At 46.0% G+C, this 25829-nt stretch overlaps 2 protein-coding genes across 3 annotated transcripts in view; both read left to right on the forward strand.

The window, feature by feature from the left end:
* The window catches only part of Gnb1 (G protein subunit beta 1), a 64882-nt gene extending 60591 nt beyond the window's left edge, over positions 1–4291 (forward strand). For both annotated transcript variants that reach the window (XM_036178384.1, XM_036178385.1), the window contains 3 exons: positions 602–818; positions 2256–2363; positions 2572–4291. In XM_036178384.1, coding sequence (XP_036034277.1) covers positions 602–818; positions 2256–2362 — 324 coding nt within the window. In that variant the 3' untranslated portion in view covers position 2363; positions 2572–4291. The remainder of the gene's footprint in view (positions 1–601; positions 819–2255; positions 2364–2571) is intronic.
* Positions 4292–8973: 4682 nt separating this feature from the next.
* The window catches only part of Nadk (NAD kinase), a 26305-nt gene continuing 9449 nt past the window's right edge, over positions 8974–25829 (forward strand). The window contains exons 1-3 of the mRNA XM_036179091.1: positions 8974–9156; positions 21692–21896; positions 24067–24150. Coding sequence (XP_036034984.1) covers positions 21718–21896; positions 24067–24150 — 263 coding nt within the window. The 5' untranslated portion in view covers positions 8974–9156; positions 21692–21717. The remainder of the gene's footprint in view (positions 9157–21691; positions 21897–24066; positions 24151–25829) is intronic.

Raw genomic sequence — 25829 nt, forward strand, 5'->3', positions numbered from 1 at the left:
CCTTCACAAGTCTCTCCTGACAGCTAGTGGCAAGGGAACAGAAGCCCTTTAGCAGTGGCTCATTTTCATGGCTTCTCTGTTTTTTGTTTTTTGTTTTTCTAGGGCTGAGGACCAACCCAGGGACTTGCACTTGCTAGGCAAGTGCTCTACCGCTGAGCTAAATCCCCAACCCCTCATGGCTTCTCTGTACTGATGTCTACCTTGGTGACAGTGACAGTCTATGAGCACTGTGTCAGTACTCCCTTGGTGCATGCCCCATTCATTCTTTGATGCCAACCCTTGTTCTTGCTGGAACCTCAACCTGTTTTTCTTTCCACGGCAGCCAGGCCACTAATTGTATTAACATCATTTCTTATTATTTATTTATTTTGTCAGTATATGGGCTAGAACTTGATATGTACTTCAAGTTGACCTTGAATTCACTGTGTTCCTGATGCCCTAATGACTGTATGCCCCATTCCATGCTCACTTACAGACAGGGCCCACTATACTTTTCCATACCCCCTCCAGGGCTTCCCCATGTTAGGCAAGTATTGTATCAGCTGGCCTCTGTTCCAGGCCTTAATGCTTACGGGTGTCTTGATTTGCCTTCTCTTTCTAGTTCTTTCCCAATGGCAATGCCTTTGCCACTGGCTCAGACGATGCTACGTGCAGGCTGTTTGACCTCCGTGCAGACCAGGAGCTCATGACCTACTCTCATGACAACATCATCTGTGGGATCACATCTGTTTCCTTCTCCAAGAGTGGCCGACTTCTCCTTGCTGGGTACGACGACTTCAACTGCAATGTCTGGGATGCACTCAAAGCCGACAGAGCAGGTCAGTGACCACATGACCTTTTTGTGTTCTTGGGCACTAATTTGATTCCTTTTTTCCCCATGTGGTGGTGGTGGTGGTGGTGGTGGTGGTGCTGCTGCTGCTGCTGCTGCTGCTGCTGCTGCTGCTGCTGCTGCTGCTGCTGCTGCTGCAGCTGCTGCTGCTGCTGCTGCTGGTGAATCTCTGAATTCAGGAATAGCCAGGGCTACATAGGCCTTGTCTCAAAATAATAATTCTTTCCTTTAGCATTATGGACCAGGGAAGTCAACACTGAACGGCAAAGAGCCCTCTGGCCCTTGTGCTTAGTTGGGACATCAATAAAGATAGGAATTTGACATTGTTTCTGACGTTCAAACCCTTCTGGTGGAACGATTATCTTGGCAAGTAGTTTGCTTCGTGATAATCAGTTTTAGGCACTGTGTACTCATGTGGTCAATTGCTCTGAGATTTTTAGATTTTTTTTTTTTTTTTTTTTTTTTTTAAGATTTATTTATTTTATGCACATGAGTGTTTTGCCGTAGTGTACCACATGAGTGCCTAGTACCTACAGAGGTTGAAAATGGGGTGTTGGATCCCTGGAACTGGAGTTACAGCAGGTAGTTGTGACCCACCATGTGGGTGCTGGGACCCAAATTTAGGCCCTTTGCAAGAGTATTCTTAGGCACTGAGACATGGATGGGTTCTTTTTTTTGCTAGGCAAGCGCTCTACCACTGAGCTAAATCCCCAACCCCTATGGATGGATTCCTAACTGTAGTTTGTACTCTGATTTTGTTTTGTTTGAGACAGGATTTTTTCCCATGGCTGGCCAGGGAAGTAGCTTTGTAGACTAGATTGGCCTCAAACTCACAGATCATCTGCCTCTGCCTCTGCCTCTGTTTCCTGGGTGCAGGGATTAAAGGCATATGCCACTACTATGCCAGGCTCTCTGTGATTTTTAAGCTTCTGTGAGTGTACATAAGTTAACACAGGGGGTCTGCGTTTCTTACTCTGCATTTGTATGGATATGCATGCCTGTGCATGTCACCTTAAGTCCATGTTCTCGTTAGAACATGTTATGGTTGGTTGCTTTCTTAACAGATTCGGCCATGGACCTAAGGATAATTTTTGCTTGGCGGGGCTGGAGAGAAGGCTCAGTTAAGAGAACTGACTATTCTTCCAGAGGACCTGGGTTCAATTCCCAGCACCCATATGGCAGCTAACAACTGTCCGTAATTCCAAGATCTGACACCCTCACACAGAAGACATACATACAGGCAAAACACCAATGCACACAAAGATAAATTATTTAAAATATAATTTTTTTTTACTTGGACAAAACCTTCCTGCGTGGTGTCCTTCCCTTGCTCTCTTGGGTGTTAGCTGTAGCAGAGTCTTGGAGTGTTGTGTGTCAGCATGAGCCATCCTGCTCTTGTCACAACGTCACATGTGTTTGTTCCCAGGTGTTTTAGCTGGACACGACAACCGCGTCAGCTGCTTGGGGGTAACTGATGATGGCATGGCTGTGGCAACAGGGTCCTGGGACAGCTTCCTCAAGATCTGGAACTAAGGTCAGTAGGTAATGGAGTTACCCATTAGTGGAATTGAATATATTTCTCAGGGCCTGAACTTTTGTTGCATGGATTGTAGATTAACAGAGATATGTTGTTAGTCTGGTATTATAGTAAGTAAAGTGATGGTTGTGATCCCAAGAGAGAACAGTGGGAAGAGCTCAGATTTTTTTTCTTATGCACTGACCCCAAGCTCTGTTTACAACAGGTGGATACCATGGTGACTGGAAGACCATTCCAACCTTGAAGCGTTACAGTGATAGCATATCCTATCCAACCATACTAACGTGGACACCCACACCTCCCCTCAGAACTTCAAAAGGGCAAGATCTTTTTTCCTTCACTTATTGCTGAAACCAAGAGCACAACTCCCATTAAGAGAAGGATCTCTGTGCTGTAAACTAAAACAAATTGTGCATTCCTTTCGGGGCCATTGTCTTTGTTTTCTTTTTTTTGTCTTGGGTAAATTTTAAAAGGAAATACTACAATAAAAATGTTAACCAGAAGGTAACCCTGAGTGTGATTGTGAGAGAGACACGCCTCTTTACTAGTTCATTTGCTTTTAGATTAGTGATCCTGTTCTGTGGCATTCATGAAAAACAAGTTGAAGACTTTATCTGTAATTGTTTCTAAATATGAGTCATTTGTAGCAGGTTATAACACTTCTTTCTTAAATATATTCCTTTATGTTCAGTAATTAAGAGAACCAGAGCCCATGATAGTCTCTGATTTGTCAGTGATGGAGTTTTGTCCCTGGCCTTTTTTTTTTTTTTTTTGTCTCATGTCACAGATGACTGTTTCGTACAAACATAGCATAGTGGAAGAAAAAAATCCAGAAGCAAAGTAGCCAAGCACATGTTGTGATGGCCACGAATGCTTTATTGGAATCCTTCCCCTTTGCTCAGCAGTAAACTTATTCCCAGCACTCTTCCCTCCTGGCTTGTCCTCCTCACTGTCTAGTTTCTGCTCTTTCCTTGGGTTTCCTGTGAAGTTGGAGGGAAGTTTGTTGTCATGTGACAATAGCCGTCCTGCCCCTGCTGTCAGAGACCTGTTCTCCAGAGAGGTGCCTGTCCTGTGCTTGGATAGTCGGTTCGTTTTTTGTGTATGAAACCATGTACAAATCAATGTTTTGAAAATAATGATCTCAGACTTTCTAAGTTAAATTTTAAACAATTTGATTGTTTGCCATATTGGGTGGGTTTACTCTTAGAATCGCATGCTGTAGAAATGCTCTAAAGTGCATATAGGACTCAGTCCTTAGATGTTCTTTTTCTTTTAAGAAATAACCTCTTCAAGTTGTAACCGTGGCGGCTTTGTCCATTACTGTTGCTACTCTGCACACATATCAGAAGCAGCAAGCGCTTTACACGCTTGAGTAGTGGGATAAGTCACTGTTTTCTTTACTTTAAAAAACGAAACAAATAGTCCTGTTGGGAATGATTGCTGTTGGATTCAGGAGGGGAGGGGAAAGCTGCTCTGCTGCCTCTTTGCCACTTCCTGGAAGCCTGCCTCCATGGAACAGCCGTTTGCATCCGAGGCAACAATTTTTACACCATGCAGATCTTCGTGGTTATCATCTCAAGCCATGTTCAACAGCAGCGTTTGGACAGCAGTGTTCTGTGGGCCCTCCCCTCCCCCTGTATCCCGCACCCCTCATAGCAGTAGTGGCTTCGCCTTTCTGTTTTCTGCAGTGTCCTGTACAAAACTGTGCTGTGACTGCAGTAGGCCTGGACCTGGCAAAGAGAACACAGCGAAGCCCCTTCTCTTCCTACCAAACAACTCTGTAGAGCTCTCTGCACCCTGTACCCTTTTCACCTTTTGTATTTAATTTTAAAGTCAGTGTACTGCAAGGAGGCTGGATGCAAGATAGATACTATATTAAACTGTACTGTTATTTAAGATGTAATAAAGCAGTTTGACATGAGGGATTCTGGTGTGATGATTATTTGATGGTAGTTTCAATGTGTGGAGGTAGCCACATGCCCCAACTGGTGACTCAAAGTTATATAACATCATGAGAAACCACTATAAAAGTATCATCGGGGGGTTGGGGATTAAGCTCAGTGGTAGAGCATTTGCCTAGCAAGCGCAAGGCCCTGGGTTCAGTCCTCAGCTCTGAAGAAAAAAAAAAAAAAAAAGTATCATCAGCTCAGGCTGAGTATGGTAGCACACACCTTTAATCCTAACACTCAGGATACAGAAGCTGGTGGCATTCTTTGAGTTTGAGACAAGCCTGGTTTACTTAATAAGTTTCAGAACAGCCAAAGCAATATAGTAGAGAAAAACCTATGCCAAAAAAGGTGGAGAGGGAGCATTCCTGAGAGGTTCCTATAAGCTGGTTCATACACATCTCAGGCCTTGAAGAACCATGTGTTTTCTAGGACAAGTGGCTTTCTCCCCTCAGATCTGGGCCCTGTCTGCCATCTCCTCCTTTGGCCTCTACCAACCAGCTTCTTTGGCTTCCTCTTCCTATTTCCACACTAAAATATCTGAGGGTCTCCCCCTCCAAATACACTCTTTCCTTCTGACTAAGCAGCATTTCCTTCTCATTCAGCAAAGACCACTACATTTTGAAGGAGTGAATATCAACCTCAGAGATGTTGGAAGTAAAGCTTGGGGTGCTTTTACTAAAATGCCTACTTCTGGGCTGAATGACAATTTTTTCTATTAAGTAAGTTTTAAGATTATAAGAGATGGGCTGGAAAGATGGCTTCAGCAATAGTACTAGCTGCTCCTCCAGAGGACCCTGGTTCAATTCCCTGCACCCACGTGGCAGCTCATCACTGTAACTTCATTTCCAGTGGATCCAACACATCACACAGACATACATGCAGGCAAGATACCAATGCACATAAAATAATAATTTAAATTTATTCATTATGTATGCAGAAGAGGGCGCCAGATCTCATTACAGATGGTTGTGAGCCACCAAGTGGTTGCTGGGAATTGAACTCAGGACCTCTGGAAGAGCAGTCATTGCTCTTGACCTCTGAGCCATCTCTGAGAATCTTTTTTATTTTTTTTATTTTTCAAGGCAGGGTTTCTATGTGTAGCTTTGTGCCTTTCCTGGATCTCACTCTGTAGACCAGGCTGGCCTCGAACTCACAAAGATCCACCTGGCTCTGCCTCCCGAGTGCTGGGATTAAAGGCGTGCACCACCACTGTCCGCCCAGCTAAGAATCTTTTTTGTTTTTGTTTTTCAAGACAGGGTTTTTCTGTGTAGCTTTGCGCCTTTCCTGGAACTCACATGGTAGCCCAGGCTGGACTCAAACTCACCGAGATCCGCCTGGCTCTGCCTCCCGAGTGCTGGGATTAAAGGCACGCGCCACCACAGCCTGGCGAATATCTTTTTTTTTAAAGGAAAGATAACTAATTTTCCGCCTTAGATGCCCTATCTACTGACTGGGCCAAGCCCCCTTTGGTGGTGGTAAGAAAAATCAATCCACCCAGGGTCAGTAGTGCCCCCTTCAGAAGAGACTCCTCTAATGTTGCAAGCTGTGGAGTGATTGGCAGGCTGAGCAGATGGGTTTGCCTAGCTTAATCCTACCCCAGTCTCCCTGAAATAAATACTCTTCAGAGACAAAAACCCTTTGCTGCAAGCTTTTATCTACCTCAACCCCCACTGAGAAGAGTACAGGGCATTTGAGGGTTTGTTTGTTTGTTTTTTCAAGACAGGGTTTCTCTCTGTAGCTTTGGAGGCTGTCTTGGAACTCACTTTGTAGACCAGGCTGGCTTCGAACTCACAGAGATCCACCTGCCTCTGCCTCCCAAGTGCTGGGATTACAGGCATGTGCCACCACCGCCCAGCTGCATTTGAGGTTTTTTCTGAATTGGATGGAAATATTGGTGAGGTTGACCATACTCCGAACACTACCTTCTTTCTGTCTTTGAGAATCCATATCGTAACCTGCTTCTACACTGATTGCCAGCAGGCCCAATGGAACTAGGGCAGGTCTGTCTGCCTCAGAGGGCTGGAAGTTGATTCTCAGCCAGCATCAAGGCCACTGCCCATTTTTTAGCAAGCGGTCATTCAAAGCATGCCCACTTGTTAAACAGCCACTGGCTGAACAGCATACAAAGAAAGGCCCGAGGCACAAGTCTTTTAAGACCAGGTGGAATGCTCCAGTTTTCACAGCTAGCATTCACCATTAAATACTGCACATGCCTTGAAGGGTGACTGGAAGTGCCAGACTGCCCTGTGTGTAGTCACCCAGCCTGCTGCCCATGGTGTAAGTACACCTCTTCCAAGTTCACACAGGCAGCTGAATGGCTACTGCATCTTAGGCCCACTTTCAATGTGTCCCTCCATTTTCTTCCAGCATAGGAAATTATCCCTCTGTGGCAGTAGGATTCCAATTCTGTTGGCCTGTAAAGGGAGCCACCTCCATATTTGCCCATCCTCTTTACTTACTTCCTCACATCATACTTCTGAATCTTCCTGTCCCCGTTCTTCCTTTCCCTTATATAACCCTTAGAAGAGGGGAGGTCCTGGTGTTGGAGGCTTGAAGCAAAAATGTGTATAATTGCCTTGATTTCTTCCTGACACCTCACCCCATGTGGCCTTTGATCTACTTTGAAGCCAGACCAAATTAAACACTGGGAATCTTGAGTACCCTCTGGCCATTCCCAGCCATTGACTAGGTAGTATCATCAGCCCTGTGGTCAGAATGAGTACTTGGTTCCTGAGTCCTCCTGAGTTTGGAGGCTACAGGAATTTTTTTTTTTTTTTTTCTCCAGAGCTGAGGACCGAACCCAGGGCCTTGTGCTTGCTAGGCAAGCGCTCTACCACTAAGCTAAATCCCCAACCCCCGCCCCTCCTCCTGGGTTTGGTAGGGCCCACTAAGTGCACAATGTCAGCTTTGTTCCTTCCTCTGAAATGGGGAAGCCACCTGCACAGTCCAAATCCTTCGCCCCACTGTAGACAAAGAGTGTCCCTAGCAACCACTGGACACCTGATATTTTTATTTAAGTGTACACAGAAAGGTTTCTTGCTGTTTGACCTTGGACTGCAAACCACAGGCTGGATCCTTTGCAGATGATTACTCACACTCTGGAAGTCTTTCCAAGACTGGCTGTGAGCCTGGAATATACCACTAGATAACCAATTGAGTATTATAGTATAAAACAATAATAACCCAAAAGGACAGTTCAGTGGGTGTGGCTGGTGCTCACTCTGAGGAAGGAGCTGGGCTTACAAAACACATGAGGAAGTTACAAAACTTAAGAAATCCCCTCAAATTTCTGTCATCCTCCCTACCCTCAATTTTGGGTCTCTACTGTGCACTGATCTGTGCTTTTTGGAAGGACATGACACAGATCTCAGAAGTCCTGACCAGAGAACATCCTGACTGCAGCAGGTATTGGGGCTGTGGGGAAGCCTGGAGATTGGGCTGTACAGCAAGGGCAAAGCCAAGAGTGCCAAGTCCTGCCAAATGGAGCATAGAGTGAACATCTGAAAGCCATGGTGGTGGGAGTTATGAGACTACAAAACACCTACCGGTGCACTATCCACACCGCTGATGTTCTAAGGCCTGGTTGTGAACTGGGTATCCAGTTCAGCATACCCCTGGACCAGTTACCAGTTACCAAGTCAGCTCCAGTGACCTTTTTCTGGGCCTCCCTTCTTCCCTCCCTTGAAGCTGTGGATGAGGTACACTGTCACCTCTCAACTATCAGAATATTTTTCCCCCGAGACAGGATCTCACTGTGGTACCCCTGGCTGGCCTCGAATTCCTAGAGATCCTGGGGTCTGAGTGCTGGGATTAAAGTAGTGAACCACTATGCCCAGCCAGATGTCAGGTTCTTCACCGTCAGGCTTAAGACCGCGGGCCCTAATTCTGGAGACTGAAAAATGCGAAAGGCCACGTGAAGTGCCTCAGACCCAAGTGAGCGCCCCCAGGCACAGCTGGCACTTGAGGTCCTGGTTATTAAGAACAACCGGGGAGCAGGAACCTGCTGGGCAGCCCACGTTCCCACCAAGCTTGCCCGCGTTGTCCCACAAGGTCCTGAAGACCTCCCCCGCAGAAACAGGGCGGGGCATAGCTCAGGGATGAAGATCAGACCCCAAGGCAAGGAGGCAAAAAGCGTGAAGGGATCTGGTGTTGGTTGCTCTCTCTGTGGCCGCTGAGACGGTCAAAAGGCCCAAGCAGCAGCTACCTCTCCGGCCTGTGTTCCGCTTCCCTATTTTGCTTCCTCTTCCTCTGCCCCACCCTCCCGCTCTGCTCCGCCTTCACTGTTTGTCCCTGCCTACTCCTCTGCTCTTCCTCTCCTCTCCACCCTTTCCCGACCTGACCTCCCCACCGCTGTCTCCTCCCCTCTACGCTCTTCCTAATCCTCTACTACAACACCCCAATTCCTCCCTTTGGCCCCTCCCCTCCTGTGCTGCCGCGCTTCCGCCCCTCGTCCACACCCAGTTCCGTTACTCCCCGCCTCAGCTCCTTTGCCCCACCCCTTCTGCTCAGCCTTTGCCCCGCCTCCTCCCTTGCCTCGCCCCTCTGCCTTCAGGTCTCCCTCTGGTCCTAAGAAAGGCGTGTGAGAAACCCGAGGTTTGGGAGCCTGTCTCTCTAGTTGCGGCTGCGCGGCCCTCCCCACGTGCTCTGCAGCGCATGCGTGTGTCTCGCGCTTGCGCACTGCCAGCCGCGGCGCCCTGCTGCTTGGTGTTCCTGGACTCTGGACCGAGCGGCCATGGGGTGGCGGGCGGCTGGGTCACTGAGGGCCAGGTAGCAGTAGGGCGGCAGGGACCGCTGGCTCGGCCCAGCATGTAGACGTCCACGCGGGTGCGCGGCAGCCGACGGTGAGTGCGGGGCCTTGGGTCGCCCTCTGCCCGGTGTCACTTGCCGCCGGAGGCCCGTGGAGGCTGGGTCACTGCGCCGGCCCTGCCCACCTGCCCGAGGCCGGACGCTGGTAGCACTGACGCGCCTCTCTGCGTCCGAATGTGGTGTGGGCTGCGGCCAGGATGACGCGTGGTCTCGGGGACGAACCTGTGGGACAGATCTGAGGATCTGGCCGGGGGATGGGTCCCGGGAGAAGCCAGGGAGGCGGCTGTTCTGTACCTGACCCTGACTAGTTCAGCGCGCAGCACCGCAGCCAACTCAGCTCCACTGGTCTTCCTGGGGCCTTAGCAAATAGGAGAGGGCATATGAAACTTCAGAAGCCAAAACTAGTGCAAAGTAGTGAGTTAAGCGTTTTGTAAACGAGCGGAGTGTGGAATTCTCCAGAATCACATTTTAAACTTGCTGCCAGTACTTGCAGAAAATTCCAAAGTCCTGAAGAGTTCCTAGAGGCAGGTGCCTCTCATGACCCAGATGTCACATTAACAGGCCACTAGTCTTGTGCTCTGGCAGCTTTCTTAATTGTGGGAATACGGCATGCCCATCACAGTCCCGGGTCTGTCCTTCCTTGGTCAAAAATCGGCCTCTCATACCAGCTCTCCTCCCAAGCAGTGGGCTTACTCTGAATAGCAAATTATTTTTCTTACTTGGTAACAGTCTATTTCAGTTCAAAACTTACTTGTTTGGCTTTTGAGAAGAATGTTTTTCAAAACTATATTCATTTATTTCATGTATCACTGCTGGTTTCCACAGGCCTGATGGTGGCATCCTTGCCTTAGTAATTTAAGCATCTTGCCAGATGACACACTTCAGGAACCTCACTTTCCCTCCCAACATTGCTCTCCTCAGCCTTTAGTGTCCTCATGTTCCTTGGAATTTCTTATAGCATGCTTATGCTCAGCAGTCACTTCCCTATGACTTACTTGTCCAGCCCCATCTTGTGTTCTGGGACAGCCACCAGTGCCAATACACTGCCTGACCAGGTAACATCATTTGGAGGTGGCATTCTAAAATGTTTCTGCCTTTTCTCCTTTGTGAGTTTATTTTATTAAAACAATTGTCAGGGCTACTGTTTTATTGATTTTTGTCTTGTTTGAGGTTCTATAGATCCACCCCAGATCCTCACACATTATCCGGTAGACAAAATGCTGTCCCACTGAGCAGAAATCCACCCAGCACCCCCTTTTTTGGGTAGAAAAGGCTAACAGATAACAGCAATGTTTAGATTAAGTTAATAGTTAAGCACTCTAGGCTTTACTTGGAGAATGGAAAGAAGCAAGTGGATTTCTTTTACTTTTTAAAAAATGTATATGGGGGGGTGGACATGAACATGCTACTGCTTATGTGTGAAGCAACTTTCGAGTTAGTGTTCTCCTTCCACCTTGTGGGTTCCATGGGTGAAACTCAAGACATTGGGCTTGGCACTAAGTGCCTTTACCTGCTGAGCCATCTCTCTGATCTCTTCTTTGTTTTTAGACAAAACCTCATGTATCCCAAGTGGGTTTCTAATTCCCTGTGTAGCCAAGGATAACTGAACTTCTTGTCCTGCTGTATGACCTCTGCATGCAGGCATTACAGGCATGTACCAGCCATATCCAGTTGGGCTTTTTCCTGTTTTAGTGTGATGTTGGGGTTCTGAGGGCTTTGTGTGTGCTAGACAAGCACTCTACCAACTGAACTACATTTCTAGGCCTTGGGTGGCTTTACTTTTTAAAGATTTATTTTATTTTGTGTTTATGTGTATGCATGTGTGTCTGTGTGAGGTTATGTGCACATGAGTACAAGTTCCTGGGAAGCAGGTACAGGGTGTCGATCCCCTGGAGCTGGAGTTATAGGTGTTTGTGAGCTGCCTGATGTGAGTTCTAGGAAGGGAATTCAAGTCTCTGGAAGAACAGCAAGTGCCTTTAACTGCTAAGGCATCTCTCCAGCCCTGCAGGTGGCTTATTATAAGGAAGGGATTTATCTGCATCTTTATTACTTCAGATCTTCCTTTTCCTGGTACAGTAGCAAGAGAAAGTTCTGTGCAAAAACTCAGCACTTCCAGGAGTAGCCTTGGGAGGACAAAATGATGGGCTATGGCCTCAGGCTCCACTTTCTATGCTTGATTAGATCTGTTATCAGTTACCATAGAGCTTTAGCCCTCCTGAAGGAGATGTCACTTTTCAGCCCCAGGAAACCATACTATAGTTGCTTATCATTTTCCATATGTCCTGACTCATGGCTTCCATGCTCTTAAGGCTACTGCATGAGAACAAGTAAATTCATAAAAATGAATGTTTGGATTAAGACATAGTTGGTACCACCTGAACACTCAGCATCCTAGACCTGTCTCCTGTCTGCACTCACTTGGTGGAGCCTCAAGAACGTCTACTTCAGGTCTGTGATCCCATTCCAGAAACAGCACACCTCCGCCACCTCTCTGCTAGCCAGGGTATCATTTATTTGTAGAAATGAGGTAGATGCCAGGCAGTGGTGGAGCACACCTTTAATTCTGAGGCAGAGGCAGATGGATCTCTTGAGTTTGAGGCAGCCTGGTCTATAGAGTGAGTTCCAGTGCAACCAGGACCTTGTCTTGAAAAACGAAAAAAAAAAAAAAAAAAAAGAGGTAGCTATAAGATAATCACTAAGACCTGGACAAACGTGGCTTACAGTAGTGATGCCAACTTGGTTGATAGAGCAACACCCTGTCTTTTGTTTGTTTGTTTGTTTGTTTGGACAGAGTCTCTCTGTGTAGCTTTGAGCCTTTCCTGGAACTCACTCTGTAGCCCAGGCTGGCCTCATACTCACAGATATCTGCCTGCCTCTGCCTCCTGAGTGCGGAGATTAAAGGCATGCGCCACCACCGTCCGGCACAACACCCTGTCTTAGAAGTGAACAAAAAGCATGAATTTTTTTTTTTTTTTGCAACTTAGTATTAACAAAGGTAAACATTTCCTTATTATGCTCACTAATTTTCCTTCTCTGTCTCTGTCTCTCTCTGTCTGTCTGTCTGTCTGTCTCTTCCCCCCCTTCTGTCTTTCTTGTTCTTCCTTTATTCCTTCCTTTTTTTTTTTCCCAGAGTCTGCAATCTTCCTACCTCTGTGCTTGGGTAGCTTGGGTAACAAGTATGCACTAACACACCTAGCTTTACTTTATTTTTCATTCATTGCCTCCACATATATTTGTTTGAAGTTCACAACTTGTATGTATTATGTTTCTCATGTTGGTTCTGTGTGTGTGTGTGTGTGTGTGTGTGTGTGTGTGTGTGTGTGTGTATGTGTCTGTGTTTTTGATTCCTGACTGTTATACATGTATTTATTGACATCTTGATGTCTTCTTGCTACTTTCGTAAGTTCTTTATGAATACTTCATTGTGGTGATCCAGTGCTTTATCCAGGACAACCAGGGCTACATAGTGAGACCTTTTCTCAACAACAAAAAAATTCCAATAGCTTTAGCCAAATGTACCCACCTCCACCAGCTGCTTCAGCATCTGCTGACCTTGCCTAGCAATACCTATCACTGTACTTTTTAGATCTTGCTTGGAAGAGTCGCCTAGAGAAAAGTTGAGGACAGAAGGTTACAGCATTAAACGAAACAAAACAAAATAGGAATGATGGTTCAATCCAGATAGCCTGAATTCAATCGCAGGAACCCTCAAGATAAAAGAGAGAACAGATTTACAAGATACCCTCTCACCTCCATATAGAGACCATAGCATGTCAGCATGTGTGCAAAAGCTTGTAAGTAAATAAATGTATTTCTCTTTTTTAAAATTTATTTATTGAGACAAGTTCTGTGTAGCTAGCTCTGGCTGTTGTAGAACTCACTGTGTACACTAGGCCTAGCTTTTATTTATTTGTTTGTTTGTTTTAGTTTCTTGAGGCATTGTTTCTCTGTGTAGCTCTGGCTGTACTGGATCACTGTAGACTAGGCTGGCCACCAACTCGGAGATCTACCTGTGTGCCTCTTGCTGGGATTAAAGGCCTGGGCCACCACTGCTTAGCTATTTATTTTGTTTTTTTCGAGACAGGGTTTCTCTATGTAACAGCTCTGGCTGTTCTGGAACTCACTTTGTAGGCCAGGCTGGCTTAGAACTCATGGAGATCTGCTTGCTTCTACCTCCAGGGTGCTGATATTAAAGGCTTAAAGGCATGTTCCAACACCACCTGGCTTCTTTTTATTTTTTTATTTTTAGTTTTTGAAACAGGGTTTCACTATGTGGCCTGAAACTCACTATATAGGCCAGGTTGTCCATGAACTCACAGAGCCACCTGCCTCTTCCTCCCAGTGCTGGAATTAAAGGCATTCCTCCACACCAGACAAATGTAATTTTTAAAAAAGACTTGGGGAAGGGGGTACATGACTAGTGGTTTTGCTCTTATAGAGGAAATAGGTTTGTTTCCCATCTACTAACATTGTGGCTAACACTTGTAAACTCTAGTTCCAGAGGATCCAACACCCTCTTCTGTTCTCTGTGAGAACTGTACATACATGGTACACACACACAATGCCCTAACACAAAAATAATTAAGTCTTTGTTTTTTATTTTTTGGGGTTTTTTTCCTATTCTTTTTTATTATTATTATTATTATTATTATTATTATTATTATTATTACTATATTTGTGTTTTAATTTTACACATCAGCCATGGGTTCCCCTGTCCTCCCCTCATTTTTTGGTTTTTTGAAGACAAGATTTCTCAATGTAACAGCCTTGGCTGTCTTGGAACTCACCCTGTAGACCAGGTTGGACTCGAACTCACAGAGTTCCACCTGGCTGTGCCTCCTGAGTGCTGGGATTAAAGGCGTGCACCACCACTGCCTGGCTCCTTTTTTTTTTAAAGGCTCCAACGGGATTGGAACCTGAGAGCCCAGGTGGTGGCCACTCTCTTTTGCCTTGAGAAACTATCAGTCCCACCCCAGTGGACACAAAGTAGGGTGACACTATATTCTCTTGATGATTCTCCCTCTGCACTTTCACTTTGGCATGGGGTCTTAGTCTCCCCCTGTGGAACAGCACCATAGTCCACTCACAGAATGTGTTTGCATGTCAGGACGGTATTACATCCTGCATCTCTATCTCCAAGAAACAAAGCTAGAGTCTGGGAGACCCAACAGCCCATACTGTCCAGCTGCTTGAACAAAGGCCAAGTGCAGAATGTACCAGGGTCTGTCTAACCTCATGACCAGGAGAAGGCTGTGCAAGAGCCCAGCCACATTCTGTTAGTGGTGTTCCCGGAATCACTGTAGGGTCTTTTCAGCCCTAACTTCAGAGATGCCTATGGTATCCATTATGTGTGATGTGCTATCAACCCTCACCTGGTCATCAGCTCGATGGTGATGGGGTGAATTTGGGCTTTCACACTAGAACAGAACAGGCAGGCAAGGGGACCGAGACTCCATCAGCAGATCTGTGCTGCTGCCCACCACATCCAGAGCAGGGCCCAGGGAACCCTCATATGCCAGTGTAGACACTTAACCCTAGCACACAGTCTTTCTGTGTCAACTGGCATTTTGACCAACCACCCACTCTGCCCAGTAATGACCTGACAAGGCACTGTGAGGAAGGCTGGCAGAAGGCATAGAAACTCACACAAGCCTTGGCCAACATAAACTCATGAGATTCACCAAGCAGCTACTTTTCTAATTTTTTTTTTTTTTTTTCCCGAGACAGGATTTCTCTGTGTAGCTTTGAGCCTGTCCTGGAACTCACTTGGTAGCCCAGGCTGGCCTCGAACTCACAGAGAAGTGCTGGGATTAAAGGCATGCGCCACTACCACCTGGCACTTTTCTATTTTTTATTTTCTATTTTTTTATTTTTTGCTGCTGAGGATTGAACCCAGGGCCTTGCGCTTGCTAGACAAGTGCTCTACCACTGAGCTCAATCCCCAACCCCAACTTTTCTATTTTTAAAGTTATATTTGTTTACATAGTTTTTGTGTGTAGGGTTGGGTTCAGATGTACACAACATATCCGTGGAGGTCAAAGGAGTTCCTTTTCTCCTTTCAGAGTGTGGGTCAAAGGGATTGAACCTAGATCCTCACATTTGAATGTGGGTGTCCAGGAGTGGACTGAACCCCAAGGAGGCTAAGATTTGGGTATCTGGTGACAGCGAGAGGATGAAGAACTACATAGTGAGGCCCTGTCTCAAAAAATAAAAAACCTGTCAGTATATGCATGCACTTTCCTTTTCTTAACTGTCATATAAGAAGTAAAGTGGACGTGGCAACTTAGGTCTTTAATCCTGGTTACTAGGGAGATAGGCAAGAGGACAGGAGGGTTACAGGGTCCAAGACTTCCTGGATCACAGGATGAGACACTTTTGTTTTGTTATAAAAAGGCCAATCTGTGGTGGTGCACACCTTTAAACCCAGTACTTGGAAGCCAGAGGCAGGCCAGGTGGATCTCTGAGTTCAAGAACAGTCTGATCTACAGAGTAAGTTCCAGGACAGCCAGGGCTACGCAGAGAAACTCTTATCTCAAAAAACCAAAAAATGGGAAAAATACACACACACACACACACACACACACACACACACACACACCAGGCTGGGAGTACAACTCAGTGGTAAAGTATTCCGTAGCAAGTATAAGGCCCTACCTATGTTTAATTCCTAACATGGTAAAAGATTTTAAAGGCCATTATGATTTTTTTTTTCTCCTAACACTTCTAATAGTTTGATTCAACACATCTGTAATCTATTTTGAGTTAATGTTTGTATGTGATAAGGGGAGATAGTCCAGGGTCTGGAGAGATGGCTCAGAGGTTGAGAGCATTGGCTGCTTTTCCAGAGGTCCTGAGTTCAGTTCTCAGGACCCACATGGTGGTTCACAACCATCTATGATGAGGTCTAGTGTCCTCTTTTGGCCTGCTTGCCATTATACCTGCAGGCAGAACACTGTATACATAATAAATAAACTTAAAAAAAAAAAAAAAAAGAGGGCGGGGGCGAGGGAATAGTTCAGTTTTCAGTTCTCTTGACTGGCTATTCTATTTAACACAACTTGAAGGTTCTCCTTGTTGAATCACCTCAGTACCTTGTCAAAACCCATTGGCTAGACTAGTGTGTACATCGGAGAGCATATGCACTCATAACAACACACAAATAGTGGTTGAGGTCCATTTCTCAACAGTCTGTTCAGTTTTTTAATACTGGAATTGGAATTGAGCTGTGGTACCTTGTGCTAAGTAGGAACTCTACCATTAGACTATATCTTAAGCCTTTTTATACTTTGAGACAGTTTTGTTGCCCAGGCAAACCTTGAACCTGTCATCGTCCTTTCAAGTAGCTGTGTCAACAGCCCCAGCAGTTCTGTGTCTTTGCTACATAGACCTAGCTGGCCTCAAATTTGCAGTGGCCTGCCTCTGCCTCCCAAATCCTTATTGCGATGATTTATTTAGGTAGGTGGGACATAGAAATTGTCTGGTTTTTGTTTGTTTGTTTGGTTGGTTGGTTGGTTGGTTGGTTTTGGTTTTTTCAAGACAAGGTTTCTCTGTGTCATTTTGGTGCCTGTCCTAGATCTTACTCTGTAGACCAGGCTGGCCTCCAACTCACGGAGACCCGTCTGGCTCTGGCTCTGCCTCCCGAGTACTGGGATTAAAGGCATGCACCACTGCTGCCTGGTTTTGTTTTGTTTTATAGATCTCCTCTGGTGAGTATCCAGTGTAGCCAGGGTAAGAACCATATCTATTCCTTTATCTTTGACCTTAGCATGGGCTCCAGAGGTTTGTCCATAGTCAGTGGACTTTTCTTCTGCTTTGCCTGCCATGGTTATACATGCCCTAGTTGTTTGGACTACTATAACAAAGCAGCACAGACTGAGTGGTTCAAAGGAGTACATTTATGTTCCCACAGTCCTGGAGACTGGAGTCCAAGATCATCAGGTACCAGCTCGTTGGGAGAGAACTCTTCCTGAGCACCTCTATGCAGCTCGTGGTGGACAGGTTTGAAACTGGAGGGAAGCCAGGCAGTGGTGTTGCAAGCCTTTAATCCCAGCAGAGGCAGGAGGATCTCTGTGAGTTCCAGGACAACCAGGACTGTTTCACAGAGAAACCCTGTGTGGGGGGCGGGGGAGGTGGGCAGTGAAGGGAGATCTCTTGATATCTCTTTAAAAGGCACTGATGAGGGCATTGGTGGCAGATGCCTTTAATCCCAGCCCTCGGGAGCCAGAGGCAGGCAGATTTCCGTGAGTATGTTCTAGGACTGCCAGGGCTTTACAGAGAGAAACCTTGTAGTGGTGGTGGGCATTAAATGGACATCAGGGCTCCACCCTGTGACTCACTTCCTCAGAGGCCCTTCGACAAATACAGTCACAGTGGTAGTTAAGGCTTCAAGATAACCTCAAGTACAGTGCTGGGCTTGGTGGTGCAGGTCTGTTAGCCCAGCTGCTCTGGAAGCTGAGGAAGAAAGATTACAAGTGAAAGGCCTGTGTGGGTAACAGAGAGACTGTCTCAAAAAATAAAACAGCTTGGGGTATGGCGCAGTGGTAGAGCATGTACCTAGCATGAGTGAGGTCCTGGGTTCAATCCCATTACTGCTAGGGGGGGAAAAAGCATTTAGATCACAGCACTATTTCATCTGGGATTTATATACTTACTTACTTTTTTTTTTTTTTAAGACAGGATTTCCCTATGTAGACCAGGCTGGCCTTGAATTTAGAGATCCTCTTACATCTGCCTCCAGAGGCTGGATTAGAGGTGTGTGTCACCAGGTCCAGCTGCTTCTCTTCTTTGATGGCAAAATATTTGTTTTTGTTGACACTGTTCTCTATTTGCTGTACAGTGATTTTCTTATTAAAGGTGGGTTTTGTTGGGTGCACACTCTTCATCCACTTTTAGTTATTGAGGACATTTTGATATCAGTGTTCCTAAGCAGGAAGCTGTGGTATTTATGTTGGTTTGTGTTTTATCCCTTGCAGGCATTCTGAGGTGGGGCAGCAGGTCTGGGTGTTGTCATTGACCACATTGCCTACAATCATGGCCCTGTGGCTGATGTTTCTCTCCATCACAATCCTTTCTGGAGGTTTGGGGTTTTGTTTGTTTGTTTGTTTTTTGTTTTTATAGTCTCCCATGTAAAGTAGGCTGACCTGATTCTCCTCTTCTGCCTAGTTCCTTAGTGCTGGGATTTCAGCCATGTAACACTATACCAGGCTCTTTGAAGGTTCTTTACCATCTTATGGGCTAGAGAGATGTCTTAGCAGTTAAGAGCAAATACTGCAAAGATGTAGAGAACCAGAATTTGGTTCCTAGCACCCATATCAGGCAGTTTACAACCACCGTAACTCCAGCTCTAGGGACTCCAACTCCTGGCTTCTATAGGCACCTGCACATGCATGCACATTACTACACAGAGACATACAACATATTCGCCTAATTAAAAAAAAAAAAAAAAAAATTTGAGCCTGGCCATGGTGGTGACTGCCTTAATCTCAACACTTCAGAGGTAGAGGCGTCCTGAGTTCGAGGCAGCCTGGTCTACAGAGTTCCAGGACAGCCAGGGCTACACAGAGAAACCCTGTCTCGAAAAACCAAAAATAAATAAATGAATAAAAATTAAAAGTTTAAAAAAAAGTCATCTTAAGGACATGGTGGCTCACACTTGTATTCTCAACCCTTGGAAGCCAAAAGCAGGAGGATCACTGAAGGTGAGAGGACAGTTTGAAAGTGATGTGAGGGCTCCGAGGTTGAAGGGTTTTATTGTAGACGTGAGGGAGAGAACAAAGGGTCCAGACTGAACGTGGCCAGCAGAATAGACCAGGCCTTGAGAAGGGAAGGGAGGGGAGTGGGGGCGATCCAGAGAGAAAGAGAGAAGGAGCAAGGAGGACTAGGAGCCAAAACGGCATTTACACAGCAATCAGAAGCTGGGAGAAGGGAGGCACAGCTCAGCCTGGAAGGGGTGTGTGTGTGTGTGTGTGTGTGTGTGTGTGTGTGTGTGTGTGTGTGTGTGTGTTGGGGGAGAGGTGCTGGGAGGAGCCACAGGTACTGAGTGAGACTTGACCTAGATTTTTTAGGCCCTCACAAAAATGAGTTCTAGGACAGCCTGAATTATCGTGTGAAGACCTTGTCTCAAAAAAGAAATGGGGCTGGAGAGATGGCTCAGGGGTCAAAAGCACTTGCAGAGGACCTAGGTTTGATTTCTAGCACCCATATGGTGGCTCACAACCATCTGTAACTCCAGTTCCAGGGCACCCAATGCCCTGTTTCTGACTTCCTGGGGTACTAGGCATACACATAGTATGCATACACATGGTGCACTTACATACATATAGGCAAAACATATATACATAAAATAAATCTTAAAGAGAATTTTAAAAGTCCTTTAAAAAACCTTGATCAGGTTCTCAGTTCAGCCCAGTGTTGGGTGAGTACCTGTAATCCCAGTACATAGGAGAATCAACAGGGTGATCTTTATTAACATAATGATGTGTGAGCTCGGCCTAGACTGTAGGAAACCAATCTCAAAAATACTCCCACCCCCAAAAAATGTTATCAATATGTCCTAGTTAACATCAGCCTAACACAGCCTAGCCTCAAATGACTCATCAGGTTGGTCTACGGACATGTGAAGGATTGTCCTGACTATTGATATAGGAGGGACCAGGCCATTGTGGGTGGTACACCATGGGCGGGCAGGTGTTCCTAAGTGGTCATATAAGGAAGCTAGCTGCACATGAGAACAAGCCAGTGAGCAGTTTTTCTCCATAGTTTCGACAGGCTTTTGCAATGACTTCCCTCAGTGGTGGACTGTGAACTGGCTATGGATATGTAAGCCAGGTAAACTCACTCCTCTTAAGTGCTTTTGGTCAATGTTATATCACAACAACAGAAAGAAACTAGGGTCCAGTTCTTTCAGTCTCCTAACTGAAACAAGTTTGTTACAGTTTCTCTCCAGACTCTGCTCCTCTTTGTGTTCTTTCTTTTTCCTCTTTGGTTTTTGTTTTGTTTTTGAAGCAGATAAAATGTGGCTGTGGCTGAACTGGAATTTGCAGAGCTCTGCTTGTCTCTGCTAGTTTTGTTTGTTTGTTTTTAAGACAAGGTATTCTGTAGCCCTGGCTGTCCTAGAATTCTCTCAAACTCAGAGAACCTCCTGCCTCTGCCTCCTGGCTTCATGGGCTTTCGTCCCCAAAGCTAGCTAGCCTTCTTTTTTTTTTCCCAGAGCTGAGGATCGAACCCAGGGCCTTGAGCTTGCTAGACACTCTACCACTGAGCTAAATCCCCAACCCCTAAAGCTAGCCTTCTTTGTTCTTTTGTTTTAGAGACAGGAGTCTCACTGTGGCCCTAGCTGGCCTGGAACTGAGATCTGACTGCCATTGCCTCCCAAGTGCTGAGATTGAAGGCATGTGCCGCCACCGCCAGGCCAATTCATTTTATTCCTTTCCAGTTTTGTTAGTTAACTATCACTCATCCTCAGAAAGTCTGGCTTGGTTCTAGGGAAGTAAATAAAGTTTGTGTTTGCCTGGTTTCACTATCTGGGTGTTGCCCATGTGACTTCTCATGCTGGCTTTGACCTCAAGAGGGCTGGGAAAATGTTTCAAAACTATAGATGAGACTTTTTTTTTTTCTTTTGCTTCCTTTGTCTTTTCCTGATTTTAATTGAGCCATGGTGTCAGAACTATGTACCTTCATGACATTTGGATGTGAAGTTTTCTTTGAAAATTACTACAGTTCAATTCTGATGACTTTCTTGGTACTGGACTGACCTTGTCGACTTTGTAGGTGCACACCCCAGTGCATACCTGCTGTTCTGCAACTGTTAGGGACTGAAAAGTATATTGCTGTGCTGCTGTCTACACCACAACTTTACATTTTGATCTTACTTGTTTGGCCACAGAGCTGCTATGTGGTGCTCTGTGTCCACCCTTCCAGGGACCCTTTTATCTGGCTTATGATAGAAATGCTACTACTCTGTCTTGGTTATTTTGTCCTTACTCTTCTCTATCTTTAGATTGACTGAAAAACAGCAGTGAGGGGTGAAAGGTGTATATTAGTCATAGAGCACTTAGCTAGAGTGTGCTAGGCCCTGGATTTAGTCTCTAGCACTGAAGAAAAATGACAACAAGAAGGATTCTGAGTTTTTAACTGTCATTAGGGTAAAAGTAGCATATTTTTTAAAAACTTTGGAAAATGGAAACCTGGCAGTTTTTTTCCTATTACTTGTGACTTTTCTTAGGGAGTCTGTTTTCTGTTCACCCAGATAGAGAAGGTGGTGACAGACAGTCCCAGCCAAGTCCAGCAGTGAGTTTATTGAGGTTACTTACAGGAGCCTAGGTGACTCAGACAACTATATCAATGGTCTTTTCCCAGCAGTGTTTATTTCTTTATATATCTTCAGGGAAGGGTGGGACTTCAAGAATCTTCCCCATCCCTCCAAAGGGAATGTCCTGAGGGTCTTGTTAGAGAGCCTTGTGCAGGTGACCACAGTTATTCAGATAATCACATCCAACATTTCCTTGGATACACTGAATGTTTGTTACTGCTGCTCATATACATTGACTTTCTTTATTTTATCAAATTAAGGCATCAGTGTTTTTCTCATATCAACTATGGAAATGGAACCAGGAAAGATGAATGTGAGTAAGGAATTGAGCCCTGATTCAGCCTCATACCACTGCTCAGCGTGTCATGGGGATGAGACCTGGAGCTACAATCATCCCATCAGGGGCCGGGCCAAGTCTCGGAGCTTATCAGCCTCACCTGCCCTGGGCAGCACCAAGGAGTTCAGGTAGGATCAGGAGTGCTCCCCTCTCCTCTCATGCCATGATGGGACATATTAAGATCCTTACAGAGGACACAGCCTGTATCAGTGTAGGTCAACATTGCTTAATGTTAGTTTTGTCCATGGGGTGGAGCTGGGCACTGCCCAAGTGGTGCTGACCTTATCAAAGGGATCAAACACTGTCCACGAGACTTGTGCTGGGCACTTGTTACCAACTGGCATGTGCCAAATATAGGCTACACTATGTTTTTCTTTCTGTCTCAGCACAGAACCACCCAACTAGAACCATGCTGACTTGGGGTTAAACTGATAGGAAAGCATTGTTGTGCTCAGTAAAAGAAAGAATGCTGGTGGAGCAGAGATACTGTGTGACCTAGAGCCCTCAGCTCCTCATATACAGGCCATTGGGTCTCATGTGCATGCTGTGGCATAAAGCCTCAAGGGAGGTCACCTGATAAGCATGGGGTTCCACTGTCATCAGGAGGTGTTCTCACTCCCAGTGACAATAACTATATTAAGTTTTAGATGGAAGCTTGCCAGAGACTGGCACTGACTCCAGAACAAGGATATATTTGTGAAATGCAAAGGTGGGCTTTCTAGTGAGGAGCCACTTTAAAATCATGGCATCTTTTCTGTGAGATAGAATGATCTCACAGAGCTCCTATGTAGTAGCAGTGGAGGAACAAGCGGCTGCTTCAGGCTTTATGTAGAAAGTTCTGTCTGTGAGAGATGGCTACAGCAGAGGCCAGGTGGCCAACATCGGGTACACAACTGATCACAGAGTATCCTCTGTTGCCTATGCCTTCACCACTATGTTTGTACCCTGCCAGCTTTGGGCAAAATTGCCTTAGTTTCTGGTTTGTGTGGATTTGTCATAACATATTTTTTTGTCCCAGGGATGTTAAACCTGTGAAAAATGACTGTAGGTCAGGGCAGCTTCTGTAGCTGGTGGCTGATGCCCTGGGGCAGTATGGGGACAAATGAGTTTGCCCATGACCCATCCCTCAAGAACGATAGAGGGAGTACCAGTTCTGAATCTTGTCTTTTGCAAGCTCTAAATTTCCTGCCTGGTAACCTTTAAGTTCTAACAAAAGTTGATATTTGTGATATTATGCATAACTTTTTAAAGGCTTATATAAATCACCCAGGCTTGGTGATTCACACTTGTAATCTTAGCACTTAAAAGGCTGAGGCAGGAAGATCACAAGTTTAAGGCCAGCCTGGGCTATATAAGGAGGACCTGTTTGAAAAAAAAAAGAAAGAAAAGGGAAAAAGCTTTATGTAAAACTCTAGCACTTGTTTAGTGCAGCAAGGTCTTCAGCAACCAATCGACTCCTCTCCAGTTGTCAGCTGTCTAGTCTGGCCAGGCTCCATGACCCTGGGTGCTGCCCATCCCCCAGAAGCAGAGCAGTCTTTGATCTGCGTCATCAGGATTGGAAGGTTTTGTGGGTTTGGAGACAAGCAGCTGAAGGAGAAAGAAAGTTTGAAGGCTGCTCTTGCTATCTCAGTGTTGTACTCTTTGGGCTGTGAAGGGTTGGTGAGACACCCCCCTCCCTCTGAGACCTGAGCGGAATGACCTCAGAAGAAAAGTCACAGTACTATTCTAGTCTTTGTGCTGAACCCCTAGAAGCATAGGGAGCATTGACTGCCGCTGTCCTTAGCCAAGGCAGGTTGCGGTGAACCTACATTTGGATGCTCAACTGGCTGGGTCACTTTTCAGAAGGAGAGAAGGCTGGGTTGCTCAATTAGTATCTGTGCTGTAGACACATGTGCATCTAGATTATTCAGGGTGGTGCCAGGTTTTGACTCCCGATTATAGCCCACAGACCTGCTGAGAGGTACTGCCTTAGGTCTTAAGCTTATGTGAAGCCAGTGTTTTCTTGGCTGTTACTAGACTTGTGCCTTCTTTGATTTGGGATCAGTGTCCACAGGAGTCTGTCCAGGTCAGCTTCCATGTCTCAGTACTGCTACAGGGAACCTGGGCAGCAATGAGCTCAGGCATAGCATCACTAGACCAGGGCAGGATCTTCTGGGCTTGCCATGTGAATGCTGTGTATGATGGGGCTAATGTCATCTGGGTTTCTTAGAGACTGACAGGGCCTGACATACCATAGCCTGTGTCTGTCTTGCTGCCTGTCCCTTCCTACTTTGACACTACTCCCACTGTGCTCCACAGGAGGACCCGCTCTCTCCATGGACCGTGCCCAGTGACCACATTTGGACCAAAGGCCTGCGTGCTACAGAACCCCCAGACCATCATGTGAGTTTACCAGACTTGGGGGCTGGGAGGTTCCTTGGGAGTATTATGGGATTGCCCTGTGCAGGGTTCTGAGTTGTTTAAAACAAAAGCCAAGCAGTTGTCTTTCAGAACCCTCTGTGTTCAGAGATTCCTAAGTGGAGATGCTCAGCTGGTGATTTTTCCCATGGCTTCTAGAGGCAGAGGGCAACTTTCTGTTTTGGTACACACCTGTAATCTGGCACTCAGTTTGAGGCAGGAGGATCTCCAGTTCCAAGCCAGCCTGGGGTGTTAGTAAGATGCCAGCCTGGGCCACAGAGTCAGACCCTGTCTGAAAAACAAAAACCAATAAACCAGGGAGAAAGAGAAAAGCGTTGGAGAATAAGGGTGCCGGGTCTCTCACTGTGCCCGTCCTGCACAGGTGCATGGTCTCTCACTGTGCCGGGTCTCTCTTATTGTGCACGTCCTGCACAGGCGCCGGTCCTTACTGTGCCCTCCTGAATGGGGGCAGTGTGAGATGCTTAGAATTCCATCCAACAAAGAGGTTTCTCCTTTGATTGTTCCAGAAGTAGAAACGTCAGTTTTCTTTCTTTTTCAACCTGATTTTAGTTGCTTGAAAGATGCTTCTCCTTATTGGTGTGTATGTTTGAAGGGGTAGGTTTGCCATGCTAGAGATGGAACACAAGCCACATGCGGCCAACCCAAGCTCCCCAGTACTCAGAGCTGTAGGTAGCCCCCTGCTTCCTGGCTCCTGACCTGATGCCCACATGCCTGCCCACTACCTCCCAGTGTCCTACTGGTCTCCTATGTTTGCCCTACCAGCTGCTTGCAGCCTCTTCCTGCACAGCTTAACACTTGCCACTTACTTAAGCCTCTCCAACAGCCAAATTTGTTTGTATAATTTATATATATGTATATATATATATATGTGTGTATGTATGTGTGTGTATATATATATATGTGTGTGTATGTATATATATATATATATATATGCCTGTTTGTATGTTTGCTTGCATAAGCTTCCTGTGGAGGCCAGAAGAGGGTTTAGGACTCCTGGAAATAGATAGAGTTTCAGGCAATTGTAATACCAGATGTTGGTGCTGGGAACCAAACATAGACCCTCTGCAAGAGCAGTATACACCTTGGCTGTCCTGGAACTCGATCTGTAGACCAGTCTGGCCTTAAACTCAGAGATTGAACTGTCTCTGCCTATCAAGTGTTAGGATTAAAGGTATATGCCACCACACCAGCGGAGCATTATGTACTCTTTATTTTATTTCATTTATTTATTAATTTTGGTTTTTCAAGACAGGGTTTCTCTGTATAGTTTTGGTTCCTGCCCTGGATCTTGCTCTGTAGACCACGCTGGCCTCCAACTCGCAGAGACCCACCTGGCTCTGCCTCCCAAGTGCTGGGATTAAAGGTGTGCGCCACCGCTGCCCAGCGCATTATGTACTCCTAACTGCTGAACTTTCTCTCCAGCCCCTCACAGCCAGTTTTACTTAGATATCAGTTACTTAGGCCAAGACACAAAATGGTCTCCAAGTGGTCTTTGAGGTCAGGAAGTTCAAGTAGGGGACTTTGTGACTGTGGTTAGTGTCTAGGAAAGGCACTAACCTGTCTGGGATCATTTGCTCTGGGCTCTGGGTTACAGAGTTCTATCACCTACATTTCTGTAAACTTCCGCATGTCAATGTAAAGGC

This window comes from Onychomys torridus, chromosome 2 (assembly GCF_903995425.1).
Source record: "Onychomys torridus chromosome 2, mOncTor1.1, whole genome shotgun sequence".
NCBI lineage: Eukaryota > Metazoa > Chordata > Mammalia > Rodentia > Cricetidae > Onychomys > Onychomys torridus.